Source organism: Triturus cristatus, chromosome 7 (genome assembly GCF_964204655.1).
Source record: "Triturus cristatus chromosome 7, aTriCri1.1, whole genome shotgun sequence".
Classification (NCBI taxonomy): Eukaryota; Metazoa; Chordata; class Amphibia; order Caudata; family Salamandridae; genus Triturus; species Triturus cristatus.
In genome coordinates this window covers 749387420-749401569 of record NC_140590.1, presented here as the reverse complement: position 1 = coordinate 749401569, position 14150 = coordinate 749387420, and the positions used below count along the sequence as shown (strand labels likewise).

General features: G+C 50.6%; 1 protein-coding gene across 2 annotated transcripts in view; it reads right to left on the bottom strand.

Moving 5' to 3' along the window:
- The window catches only part of DNAH17 (dynein axonemal heavy chain 17), a 14992541-nt gene that overhangs the window by 8217716 nt on the left and 6760675 nt on the right, over positions 1-14150 (bottom strand). For both annotated transcript variants that reach the window (XM_085617470.1, XM_085617471.1), the window contains one exon: positions 12816-12948. In XM_085617470.1, the coding sequence (XP_085473596.1) occupies positions 12816-12948 (133 nt within the window). The remainder of the gene's footprint in view (positions 1-12815; positions 12949-14150) is intronic.

Sequence of the window (14150 nt, the reverse complement as noted above, 5' to 3'; positions counted from 1 at the left end):
GATTCCCTAGGCCTAGGCCTATCCTATTTCCGTGACAGTGGTCCTTATACCACTTCTTTAGTATATGGTTTGCGTGGCCCCTAGGGCCTAACTGTATTACTTACCTGTGTGACTTAATGTATGCTTAAATAAGACTGTGTTGTACTTACCTCTAATCTCATAAAGAGTGCTGAGGGTTTGAATAGAATAAATACACTTATTTATATATATCTGTTGTGGTGTCCTTTTATTTGGTATTCAAGGGATTATATATGGTATCACAGCTGGCTTCACATGCCATTCAGAGTTTAGCCTAAGACTGCTCTTGTCCATGCTACCACTAGGATAGCTGATCTATAAGGTTGACTTTACAACCAATCACCATAAGGGTTGTTTGGACTGATATAAGGTGTACACTAGAACTAGTGACATCATACATCAGGCCAACTTCTCACAGTAATGACCTCCTGGGGTTGAGAATGCTGTTTTGGCCTTAGACTCCTCAGCTAACCTAATTTGCCAATAGCCAGCTGTCAAATCAAATGTGCTCAAAAACTTGGCAGAAGCCAGTCTATCTATGAGCTCATCTGCCCTTGGAATTGGGTGTGCATCTGTCCTGGTGATAGCATTGAGTCCTCTGTAATCCACACAGAACCTCATTTCTCTCTTTCCAGCTTGTGTGTGAGGTTTGGGGGACCAGAACCACTGGGCTAGCCCAGGGGCTCTCTGAAGGCTCAATGACACCTAACTCCAGTATTTTCTGCACCTCAGTCTTTATACAGTACCTGACATGGTCAGGTTGCCTGTAAATCTTGCTTTTCACAGGAAGACTGTCACCAGTGTCCACCACATGGGTACACCAGTTAGTCTGACTGGGTGTCAAGGAGAACATATGTCTATATGACTGTAAAACTTGTCTGCAGTCATTTTGCTGATGTTCAGTGAGGCTGCCACCTAAGGCCACACCATCAACTGAGCCATCTTCAGGGTTCTGAGACAACAGGTCTGGGAGAGGGTCACTCTCTTCCTCCTGCCCCTCATCTGTAGCCATGAGCAAGCCCATGTCTGCCCTGTCAACATATGCCTTGAGTCTGTTGACATGGAGCACCCAATGGGGGCTCCTGGGGGTTCCTAGGTCTACCAAGTAGGTAACCTCCCTTCTTTTCAACAATTGTATGAAGTCCAGACCATTTGTCTTGGAGTGCTGCTGGGGCCACTGGCTCCAACACCCATACCTTCTGTCCTGGCTGGTACTCAGTCAAAACAGCCTTTTGGTCATGCCAAGCTTTCTGTAATTCTTGGCTTGCCTCCAGGTTTTTAGATGCCTTCTCCATGTACTCAGCCATCGGGAGCGGAGACCAAGTACATAGTCCACTATGTCTTGCTTAGGCTTTTTGAGAGGTAACTCCCATCCTTCCCTCACCAGACATAGGGGTCCTCTTACAGGGTGCCCAAATAACAATTCAAAGGGGCTGTAGCCAACTCCTTTTTGTGGGACCTCTCTGTAAGCAAACAGAAGGCAGGGTAGAAGGATGTCCCATCTTCGCCTTAGCTTTTCAGGTAACCCTTTGATCATACCCTTTAGGGTCTTGTTGAATCTCTCAACAAGCCCATTGCATTGTGGATGCTAAGGAGTGGTGAACTTGTAGTTGACACCACATTCCTTCCACATAGCTGTTAAGTATCCTGACATGAAGTTGGCACCTCTGTCAGATACTACCTCCTTAGGAAATCCAACTCTGGAGAAAACTCCAAGTAAGGCCCTGGCCACAACAGGAGATGTTGTGGTCCTAAGGGGAATTGTCTCTGGATACCTGGTGGCATGATCCACTACCACCAGTATAAATCTGTGCCCAGATGCTGTGGGGGGATCAATTGGACCCACAATATCAATCCCCACTCTTTCAAAGGGAACCCCCACCACAGGTAGTGGTATTAGGGGGGCCTTTGTTGTGCCACCTGATTTGCCACTGGCTTGGCAGGTTACACAGGAGCGACAAAACTCCTTGGTATCTTCATTCATGTGAGGCCAGTGAAAGTGAGGGACAAGCCTGTCCCAAGTCTTGTTCTGGCCTAAGTGTCCTGCTAAAGGAATATCATGGGCCAAGGTAAGAGGGAAGCCCCTAAATTGCAGAGGTATAACCAACCTCCTGGTTGCACCAGGTTTTGGGTCTCCAGCCTCTGAACAAAGGAGCCCATCATCCCAATATACTTTATGGGTACCTTGAGCATTCCCAGCAGCCTCAGTAGCGGCTTGCTGTCTGAGGAGTTCAAGGGAAGAACAGTCTAACTGAGCCTGCCTTAAGTCAGCCCTAGAAGGTCCCCCTGTCCCCAGAAACTCAACCTGGTCAGGTTCAAGCTCTTCAGGGACAGTTCCTTCAGGAGTCTCAAAATCAGTTTCCTGAGAAGACTGATCTTCACTTTCAGGCAGGAGGGAAGGCACAGCCTTGACCCTTCTGTTCTTCTTCTTGGTAGGTACTTGGTCCATTGTTCCAGGCTCCAAGACCTGAGGTTCAGTGAGGCACTTTTTGGCCTGTGACCTGGTCACAGCAAGGACATGTGATGAAATCCCTAACATCTCTGCATGAGTCCTGTACTCCACTTCTGACCATAGAGAGGATTCTAGGTCATTGCCCAACAGACATTCAACTGGGAGGTCTGCGCTTACCACAACCTTTTTGAGGCCAGTTACCCCTCCCCAGGAGAAATTAACAATTGCCACACTATATGTAGTAAAGACATTGCTGGCGTTGGTCACTAGGTAATTATCACCTAGCACTATCTGACCAGGGTCCACAAAGCCAGGTGTCACCATTGTGACACTGGCACAAGTGTCCCTGTATGCTTGAGCCACTTTATTGTTGATTAAAGGTGTCTGTCTGTGCTTACCTAGATTACTAGGACCCACAGTAGTGGACAAATCCATGTCCACATCACAAACCAGAACAGCCTGTGTAGGGGTTCTGACTAGGCCAGAATCTCCCTCAGTACCCAAGGTTAACCCCACTACTCCCTTAGCCTGAGGACCAACACTGCCAACTGTACTAGGGGGTGCAGGTGCCTTAGGGGCTGCAGTGATGGGGGCTCCTGTTTTCTTACACTCACTGGTCCAGTGAGAGGTGTTTTTACAGACATTACACCATGGCTTTTTCTGACCTTCTTTCTTCTTCCTCTTAGAAGTTTGGGACCCACCCTCATTATTCTGTTGGGGGCCTGGATAAGACTTCTGGTCTTTAGGTTTCTGTTGCCCACCCTTTTGGTCTGCCTTCTTTTGGTCACCACCCTGGTTCTGGTTCTTTTGCTTAACCTTGGTTCTAACCCATTTGTCTGCCTTCTTTCCCAATTCTTGGGGAGAGGTCAGATCTGAGTCAATCAGGTGTTGATGCAACTGCTGGTTCTGACAATTATTTAAGATTTGCTCTCTCATAATTAGATTATACAATCCTGTGTAATCTGCAACCTTACTTCCCAGCAACCAGCCCTCCAGAGCCTTAGTGGCACACTCAACAAATTCAGACCAGTCCTGAGTCTGTGTCTTCTGGGTGTCTCTGAACATTAACCTGTACTGTTCAGTGGTTAAGCCTAACCCATCAATCAGAGCACTCTTCAGGACCAGGTAGTTTCTAGCATCCTCATCACTAACTGTGAGGAGCTTGTCTCTGCCTCTACCTTCAAAGGAGAGCCACAAGATTGCTGCCTACTGCTCCTGAGGGACCTGCTGTACTCTGCAGGCCCTCTCAAGGGCAGTTATCCATTTGTGGATGTCATCCCCAGCTTTATAGGGGGGCACAATCTTACTCAGGTTTCTTTTGTCATAGGACCTGTCTTTATCCTTAGGGATATTGCTGCCACCAGTGGAATCTAATCCACTCTCTCTAGACTGTCTTGATCTGGCAAGTTTCTCCTTAGCCAAGGCAACCTCTAGTTCTTGCCTTTGGATCCTAAGTTCAGCCTCTCTCATCTTGGCTTCATGCTCTCTTCTCTGAGAGGAAGTCATCCTTCTCTGATCAGAGGCATTGGAGCCTCTAGAGCCATTGGAATGGTCAGATCCACTTGAGCTGGATCTTCTCACCCTCTGTCCCTGGTTAAGCCTGCTTGGGGGTCTGTAGGGAGGTATCCCATGTCCAGTCCCATGTAAGCTTAAGTTGGCCTGGCTAAGTCTCCTGACTGGCACCTGGCCATTTCTACCATCATCTGAATCATCTTCCCCCTCATCTACATCATCTTCCTCTTGAGTGATAGGGCCAGGGGCATCAGTATTATCATCTTCAGATGGGTGACCTCCATCTCCAGACCCTGTAGGGACTGAGCCAGGGGCCCTTAGAATATCAGTGTAATCTAATAGCTCTAGGAGTTGGGCTATAGTAGGGTTTTGACTCTGCTTAAGACTTCTGGTGTTACACAGTTGTCTTAACTCCTGAAAGTTTAACATAGAACATTTGGATGGTGCCCTTTGAGGGTCACTCTCAACAGCTGGAAGCCCAGTGGCTCCTGCTGCTCCAGCCATTCTCTTAGTGAGGTGGATGTATTGCAATCTACCTACACTGGTGTTTTCCTACTGGGCCTTCTCTAGTTAGTTGTAGTCAGGGTGTGCTAATCCCTTTGCTCTACAACAACTAAGTTCAGTAGAACTTATGTATACTAGTCTTGTCTTATATGTACCTAAAGGTACCTGTATGATCTTTCAAATGATATTTTCAAAGATTACAATTGGTAAAACACAGCAAGCTCAAATCCCAACCGCTGCTCGCCAATGTGAGCAGTTGGCCTGGTATATGCTGCTCACTATTTCTAGTGATCACCCTGTACCATGTCAAGCAACCCTTATGGTGGTGGTTGAAGTCAACCTAGATAGACCAGCTATCCTAGTGGTAGCGTGGACAGTGCAGTCTTCAGGTTAAACTCTTGAGGGCATGTGAAGCCAGCTGTTTTACCATATGTAACCTCCTTGAATACCAAATGAAAGGACACCACACAGATATATATTCAAAATATATATGTATTTATTTACTAAAAGTATCCCCTATACTCTTTATGAGCACAGAAGCACATTCGTTAAAACAAGGCAATGTTTAAACATACAAAAGTTGCACAATTATGGATGGCCCCGGTGGCCCGCTAAACTATATACTAAAATAGTGGTATAAGAACCACGTATAGAAAAGAAAGAAGGCCTAGGGCCTTGAGAATTGCTGGGACTACAAGGAGCTAACAGTAGTTAGTGACTAGGAGGCCCACAGGATGCGCGTGCAGTGTTGAAAGTTACACGCGTGCACCTATTGGATTCAATGGGTGCGTAAAAGTCACAAAGTTAAAGCAAAGGGAGTCTTCCGGATGGACCAGAACCTAACAACTGGAAACCTAGACACTAGAGATGTTTCTCTACACAGGAGCACCGGAGTGCCAGCGTTACCTCACCCACAGGAAGCGGGTGCATAGGTGTCAAAGTGCGTCGGGTTTCGACGGTGGATCCAAGGGTTGATCTGAAGAGTAGAAGACCTGAAAGCAGAGGGGACAATGTTCAGAGTCACTAGCCAGTGACCGGCGTGGAACCAGGAAGGAACCAGGCGATGTCGGGTGCCAACAGGTGAAAAAGTGAAGTTGTCTCTGCAGCCACGTGGAACTGAAGATGTCGACGACGTCCAGGAGTGACTCACCAGCTGTGCCACGAAGGCTCTAGCTGATGGCGGTGTCGGCTTCTCGATTGGAGCAAACAGGCCTTGGCTAATGCAAGCCACGCAGGAGTCGATGAAAGCTTGGTGCTCTAACCAGCAAGGTCAGAGGGGCTGCTCCTTTTCACAGGAGCAAGGGCCAGTCTGGAGCAACCAGACCAGCAGTGTTGTTTGTAGATTTCGTCGCCAAGATAGCCACTAGCCAACGGGCCAGTAACCGGGATGACGCGTAGAGTGGCAACAAGCAAAAGGGCCCCACGCAGATCTCTTGGATGCTGGAGGGCTGGTCTTTGGTGCAAATGCTGCTCGGTGTTGGGGCTTCTCAGGGCCCTATGCACAGCGATGTGGATGCCTCGGGTGCTGCGCAGTCAGCTTGTCGTGGACGTTTCAAGATGGCCGGTCCCACGTCTCTCGGTGCCTCCACGGGTCTCTTCTTTGCAGGGACTGTGGATCGGGCTCTGAGATGTCTGGGAGTCTGGGTCTTGTCGGGCTCTGGGCTCGGTCTCCGGTGGGAGGCGGCGGCAAAACAGTCGTCGAGTTGCTGGATGGTGCCTGTGTTCACAGGGTGGTTACTCCTTGACCACAAGGGAGATTCTCTTCAGTCTTCTGTGCAGCAGAACGTCGAAGTCCAGTGATTCTTCTTCTTTAAGTCGAGTTTCAGGATGATCTAAAGTCCTGGGACACAGCTCCTACTCTTATTCCAAATCTAGGGGCTGGATTACCTGCCAGGTCCCTCCTCTGGGTAGGACCAGGAAGGGGGGTGGTTACACCCCCTCGCCGTTGTTCAGTTTCGCACCAGGGCTGGGGCTGGAGAGCTCCAGCTCCGGTTTGAACTGGCATATGCACAGGGACACCTTGTGTGCCCCAGGCATGTCTCAATCTATTCAGCCCTCCCTAACCCACTACACAAAATCCTGTCTGGGGTGGTGCAAGCACCTCCCCTGACAGGAAACCCTTTGTCCAAACCTCCCAAGCTGGAAGGACTCCCAGCAGCAGGAGGGCAGACTTGTATCTGTGGTGGCAGCATCCATTTTGTGATGCTGAGGCTCTGGCTAACTTTACCCGGGTTTCAGGTTAGGTACATGTCGTGTCCCTCTAGAAGGGTGGAATGCTACCCCCGTCGCCAGAATTGGCAAGGGGGTAGTATCCCAAATCGTATGACACTTTACTCGACATGTTTTGATAAAGCCAAACCAGAGTTAGCATTTGACCGCGAGGTTCATAATGCACTTAAGAGTACATGGTATGGCAATATCATGGAAACAGCTAAAGGACGTTGTTCCGAAAGCTGCAGACAGGCTCAGCTCATGCCAGAGCACCATCTCACATGAAATCAAGCACTCTGCCTCCAGGATTGTTAAGGCCTGCCATAGGAGTGACTTATAGGTTACCAGGTGTCCATATATGTTAGATATAGATATACCATATCTAAGTAAGAGGTGATTACACCAACTTACCCCAGCTGAGTGATCAGCCAGTTGTGTCAAATAGTGAGGCCAGGCCAGGGGTGGCATAATACATGCTGCAGCCCCTGGTAGGCCTTGGATACACCTATGCCCTGGGTAGCTGGGGTACACTGTTACAGGGTCCAATAAGGTGAACCAGTTCCCATTGGTAATGCACCTAGTGTGCATTGGCATTAATTTAGGGAGAGAACAGCAGGGCTGAGGGTCTTCTTAGCAGGCCCACAGCCACACTAAGTCATAAAACCAGTGAAGCAAAAGCAAAAATTTGGGGTGACCATAGGATAGCAGACCCTACTCTCCTACAGTATTTATTCTAGTCAAAATACCCTCAGCACTCTTTATGAGGTTCGAGGTAAGTACAACACAGTCTTATTTAAGCATACATAAGTCACACAGGTAAGTAATACAGTTAGGCCCTAGGGGCCACGCAAACCATATACTAAGTAAGTGGTATAAGGACCACTGTCACAAACACAGGTTAGGCCTAGGCCTAGGGAATCGCTGGGGCTACACTATACTACCAGTTGCTAGGCAGTGGGAGGCCCACGGGATTCAGGTGCAGAGTGGAAACACTCACGCGTAATGCGTTAAAGTCAATAGAAATAGTGATATTTAGAAATAAAGAGTTTTAGGACACTTCGGAAAGAGTTAGGAGTTAGAGACTTGGAAACTAGACCCTAGGATAGTCAATACCCTTGTGAGCACCGGAGTACTCGGTTTACCTAGCCCACAGACTGCGGGTGCATAGGTGTGAACTTGCGTCGGGTTTCGTCGTCGACTCCTATGGATGCCTGAAGAAAAGGTGCTGACAGGCAGTCAGTGAAGAGTGTCCGGTGGATTCCAAGGTTGGAATCAAGAAGGAGGATACCTGCAAGCAGAGGGGACAGTCTAGGTCACCAGCCAGGAGCCGGGAAGGAACCAGGAAGGAACCAGGCGATGTCGTGAAGATGCAGGTGAAGAGGTGAAGCTTGTCGCAGCAGCCACGGGTACCAAGAGGCGTAGAGGATGACCAGAACCAGGAGGCGAGCTGTCCCATGAGGGCTCTTGCTGTTGGCGATGTCGATGTCGAGTTCCGACCCAACAAGCCTTGGCAAGCGCAACCCACGCAGAATGAAGGATTCGCTTCTGTTGCAGACCAGGAAGGCCTGAGGTGCTTCTCTTTCGCAGGGAAGCAAGGGCCAGTCTGGAGGAGCCAAACCAGCAGTGGAAAGTTAAGGATTCGTCGTCACTGAGGCTACTAGCCAACGGGCAAGTAACCGGACAGATGCGTCGAGCAGGAAAATGCAGAAGGGCCCCACGCAGAACTCGTGGAGTGTGGAGGGCTGATCTTCAGTGCAGATGGTGCTCGGGGGTTGGGGCTTCTCAATCCCCAGAGCACAACTTCGAGGATGCCTCAGAAGCTGCGCTGGAAGCTAGTAGCCGATTTTCCCAGGTAGCCGGCCCCACGTCTCTCGTCGCCTCCACGGATCTTAGCTTTGCTGTGGATGTGGATCAGGGTCGGAGAAGTCTGGAAGTCAAGGCGCTGGTCGGGCTCTGCAGTCGGTTCCTCGTAGAATTGGGCAAAGCAAACGGCAGGTCGCTTGATGGTGCCTGTTTGCACAGGGTGGCCACTCCTTGGCCACAAGGGAGATTCTTCAGTCTTCTTCCGTAGTCGAATGTCGAAGGTCCAGAGTTTCTGTACAAGTTACAGTTTTTCAGGGTAATCCAAAATCGTAGGGACTCAGCTCCCACTCTTATACTAATCTGGGGGGCTGGGTTACCTGCTAGGTCCCTCCTATGGGTTGGACCAGGGAGGGGGGTGGTTACACCCCCTTCCCTTTGTCCATTTTCGTGCCAGGACTGGGGCTGGAGTTCCCCAGCACCGGTTTGAACCGGACTATGTATGGGACACCTTGTGTGCCCCAGGCAGTGTCTCGTTTCTTTCATCCCTCCCTGCCCCAATACACTAAGTCCTGTCTAGGGTGGTGCTAGCACCTCCCAAGGCAGGAAACCTATTGTCCAACCCTCCCTCGCTGGAAGGACTCCCAGCAGCAGGAGGTCAGACTTGTGTCTGTGGCAGCAGCATCCATTTTGTGATGCTGGGGCTCTGGTTAACTTTAACCGGGTAGTAGGTCTTCAACATGTCTTTTCCCTCTAGAAGGGGGGAATACTATCCTCATCACCAGAAATGGTGTGGGGGTAGTATTCCAAAGTGTTAGACACCTTACACGACATGTTTTGATAAAATCAAACCATAGTTACCATAACCGCGAGGATTATAAGGCACTTTAAGAGTATTTGGTAGGCGATATCATAGAATAGCTATAAGGACATGGTTCCGAAAGCTGCAGACAGGCTCAGCTCATGCTAGAGCACCATCTCACATGTTACCAAGCACTCTGCCTTCAGGATTGTTAAGGCCTGCCATAGGAGTGACCCATGTGTCTATATATAAGGTAGGTATAGGAATACTATACCTAAGCAAGGGGTGATAACATGACCTTGCCCAAGCTGAGTGATCAGCCAGTTGTGTCATGATGGGAGGCCAGCCAGGGGTGGCATAATACATGCTGCAGCTCCTGGTAGGCCTAGGGTACACCCATGCCCTGGGTACCGAAGGTACACTGTACAGGGCCCTAGAAGGTGATCCTTATCAATTGGGTTATGTACCTAAAGTACATAGTATGAATTTAGAGAGAGAACAGCTGGGCTGAGGGTCTGATTAGCAGGCCCACAGCCACATCTAAGTCGAAAACCAGTGAAGCAAAAGCAAAAAGTGGGGGTGACCATAGAAAGCAGACCCTACTCTCCTACAGCACCCACCTGTCCGAAGTGATGGACCGCCAGAGGAGCAGGCGAGGGTGAAATCTGCCGCCCACTGGCGTGAAATGGGCCTAAAAGCTCGGACTAGGAGGGCTTTGAGGCGCATGCTGACGGGGTGGATGTGGACTGACCGGAATGTTGTCCTCCAGTACCGCCTCGGCGGAATCCACGTCCGCGTACTGGTTGGTTCTGTGGCCGGTGGCTAGGTGGACGTGAGGAGGCGCCCCTTCCTTGGCCACGAAAGGGACCAAAGGCGGAAGTTTGCGGCCGAGAGACCCAAGGACTTGGCCGTAGCCCGGGAGTCCTTGAAGCGAGCCAGCGCACTATCCGCCTTCTCACCAAAAAGGCGAGTGCCATCAAAGGGGATATCCATGAGAGAACTCTGGACATCCCCCGAGAAAGACGTGGACCACAGCCAGGCGTGGCGCCGGAGTGCCACCGGGGTGGAAATCGCCCTACTCAGCGAGTCCGTGGTGTCTAGTACACACCGTATGGCATGCCGTGCTGCATCTCGCCCGTCAGCAAGCGCCTGGGTGAGTCGTGTCCGGGTCTCCACCGGACACAGGGGCAGCACATCCTCCACCGTATCCCACAGAGAGTGGGAATAACGGTCCAAGAGGCAAGCGGTATTCAAAGATTGCAGCCCCAAACTCAGGGAAGAGAACAGCTTCTTACCGAACTGTTCCAACCTCTTGGATTCCTGATCCGGAGGAGCGGACGGGAAGGAGGATTGGGAAGTCGAGGCCTGGGTAACCAGACTCTCGGGGGTGGGGTGTTGGGACAGAAAACTGGGGTCGCCTGGAGCAGGGCGGTGGCGCCGGGCCACGTTCCGATCCACAGGAGGAACTGTGGAGGGCTTGGACCAAGTGCCCTGCAGAACGTCTATGAGGGCCTCATTGAACTGCAGCAGAGGCTCTGTGGAGCTTGCTGTCGGTTGAAGCACCTCTGTGAGGACGTTAGTCCTCACGGCCACAGCAGGCAACTCCAGCCCAAGGGCTTCAGCCGCCTTGCGCAGCACCACTGAGAAAGCTGCACCTTCCTCCGAGGCCACAGTCGGAGGAGAGATGAAACCAGCGTCCGGGGAGGTGTCCAGACCACTGGCATCCCCCAGTTCGTCTGCTCAGTCCTGTGAAAGTTGGGCCTGTCCGGCCCATAGGGTCCTCAGTCGCCCCCGTCATCCGAGTCCTGATAAACAGGAGGAATCATCGGAGCCGGGCGGTAGATGAAATGCTCATCCATCGGCGCCGGATGCGGCGTCGAGCGATGCCGCGCCGGCGTCGGGCCCGGACCGGGACTAAACCGGGGAACGGCGCCGTCCAGGGACGGCGCCGGAGGTGGAACCGGTGTCGGCGCCGGCAGAGGTGGTGTCGTGAGGTCGACCGGCGCCGGCCAGAGATCCAGGCCTGGATCCCTCGAGGACCTGCGGCGTCGGGACCGGAGTCGTCGACGGTGCCGGGGCCGGAGCCGCTGGCACGCGAGGTCACCCAGTCGAGCCCGCGGGGCCCAAAGGCGCGCCGGCAGGTGTCGACAGCGGAGCCAGGCTCCTCATGGCCGAGAGGAAGGCACTGACCTCCGCCGGTGGGTATGGGGACGAACGCGGCTCCTGCAGACCACCCTGACCCTCGGCCGAGTCACACGACCGGCGAGGGGAGTCCGAAGAGCGGTGTTGCCTCTTGGACTCCTTTGATCGCTTCGACTTACCCGAAGACTTCGAGCCCGACAAGGATGATGGTGACTGCGGCTCCGCGACCGGTCCTTGGACCTCCTCCTGGACCAGGACCGTGAGCGGCGCGGAGCCGAGTGGCGAAGCTCGAGAAGCTTACGGGACCGCTCCCGCCTAGCTTTCGAGGTCAAGGCCTGACAATCGAGGCACGACTCCGCGTTGTGGTCGGCCCCCAGGCAGTAAAGGCACCGGCGATGGTGGTCCGTCACCGGCATCAGTCGATGACAGGAGTCACAGGCTTTAAAGCCAGGCATCCTACCGGCACCAGAGTCGAGTCGACAGAAGACCAAAAAGTCAAAAAGTTTAGTCAAAAAGTGACTAAGGGGTAAGCTCTTCCCGGATCGGCGCTGTCTGGCGCGGAAAAAAGAAGAACTGACGTCAGCGCGTGAGGGCGGCGTCTAAGTACTTCGACGACGTCATTCCGGCGCACGACTCCAACGACGGACGCGGAGCCGCAGACGACGCCTAGCTACGCGCAAGGAGTATTGCTACAAAAATCTTTCCGGATCCAGCCTGACGCCTGGGGATAGTCTAAGGTGAGGAATCTAACTAACGTGTTTCTTTCAGATACCTGTCTTATGAGGTGACATCTTGACACACCAGGAGGTAATACCTCAAAAACAGTCATCAAAACATCGAATACATTCTGTCAAAAATAAATTCTGTCAGCGCTGGCTGACGTGGAAAGAAAAGAACTGACATTAGTGTGCCTGAGTGGCGCCTATATAGGTGCCACGGACGTCACTGCCAGTGCGGACGCTAATGATGAAGCCACACTGTGCCAATCAACGCCACCTAACATTGCACAGTGGTACAACTCATGAAAAATCTTCTGGATCCAGTTTGATGCCTGGAGAAATTCAAAGGTAAGGAATCTGCGGCTAGAAGTCTCAATCAGATCTAGCAATTGGTGAATTCAGTGAGTTCTCTCCTGTTGGCAACAGCCTGAGAGAGTACGGCCCATGCCTCCTCCGGGACCTGTGGCAGCCCTCGCGCAACCGTACTAAAACATAAAGCAAATTGCACTTCAAGCATTTCATTTTTTTTACTTAAAATAGTAAATAAGCTCTCTAAAGTTGATATTAAACATATACTTAGTAAAAAGCACACCTTCTCGTTCCCTTATCCTACTAATTTACTATAAAATAATTGAAAGAAAAAAACTTCACTCACCATCTTTCCATTCTCTTGTTGAAGGGTTAATAATCCCAAACAATTCATCACAAGTTACAGCTTTAGGATCTAGATCCACAGCAACAGGCTTCCTCTTCATGTTCTGATAAGTTTTGTTCAGGCACTTTAATACCTGAAGTGTAAGAACAGAGATAGATGTGACATTGGGTATGTATCAAGAACTAAAAAAGCAACTTGCATGTCTTTACAGTTCTTCATCATTTATATCTATCAAAGATGCACAGACAATTCAGTATTCCTTTTAGATTGGCTTAATTACCAGATTTATACATATAATTAATGTTTGTATCCAATAGAACACCCAAGTCAAATCAAATCAAAACATAGCTTTATTCGATTTCTGTTCAGAGAATCATAGTAGCGCATAAAATCTCAAGATAACACAGCAAAAAGATTAAATAAATAAACATCGTATAGTGCTCTGACGTTAAAGGTCACTTGTTTGGAGTCCCTTTACATATTTTGAATTTTGGACAATTAGACAGTCACATTAAAATCGATTTCCTACATTTCACAACACTTTTTATGGTTTAAATCTTTTATTAATTTTCAAAGTGAGAGACAAAAAGACCCCCAGCTCCTGAGGACCGTCCAATGAAGACACCCAGTATCGCAAAAAGTAACATTACTAAAGTAAAGTGCAAGGAGCGGGTCTATGGGGAACAACAATAAGAAGGGGTAGGGAAAGTGAACAAACATTAAAACCCACTGCGACCTCCCTCCCCCTCTCCCCCCCCTCGTCCACAACTGGGTAAAAAGTGAAAAAGAAAGGAAGAATGAATGCACGCTAAATCAGCGCGTCTGTTTGGGGTTGTGTGAGGAGCGTGCTTGCGGGATTTGTGTGTCAGCGAGACGAAGAATTCTGAGATAGCGGAGGCAAGTCAGTTCTCGGAATTCAGCTGTGAGCAATGTCAAGAAAGGTCGCCACAACTCTGGAAATTCAACCCCTCTGCCAGCCAAAGTGAGGGTAAGCTTTTCCATGCCCAGTACTTGCCAGAGCCGTTGTAGCCATTCAGAGTGTGTCGGTGGCTGGATGGAACGCCGCAGCTCCATAAAAGATGCCTGAGGGTGCCTACTTCCCCACAACCTCTCCAACACAAGGCACTCTGTCGTGCATCGAAGCAATGGAGGCGTTCCGGTGTGTAGTACCAATAAGTGGCTACCATAGTCAGTGTCTCTGTGAGCCCCATATGGTATGCCGAGTGCCGTGCCCTGTGGTAGATGCCATCCCACTCTTTATGGCTGAGGATGCGTCCCAATTCCCACTCCCAGCGCATGCGACCGGCGTTGTATGTGAGGGTAGATGTCAATAAT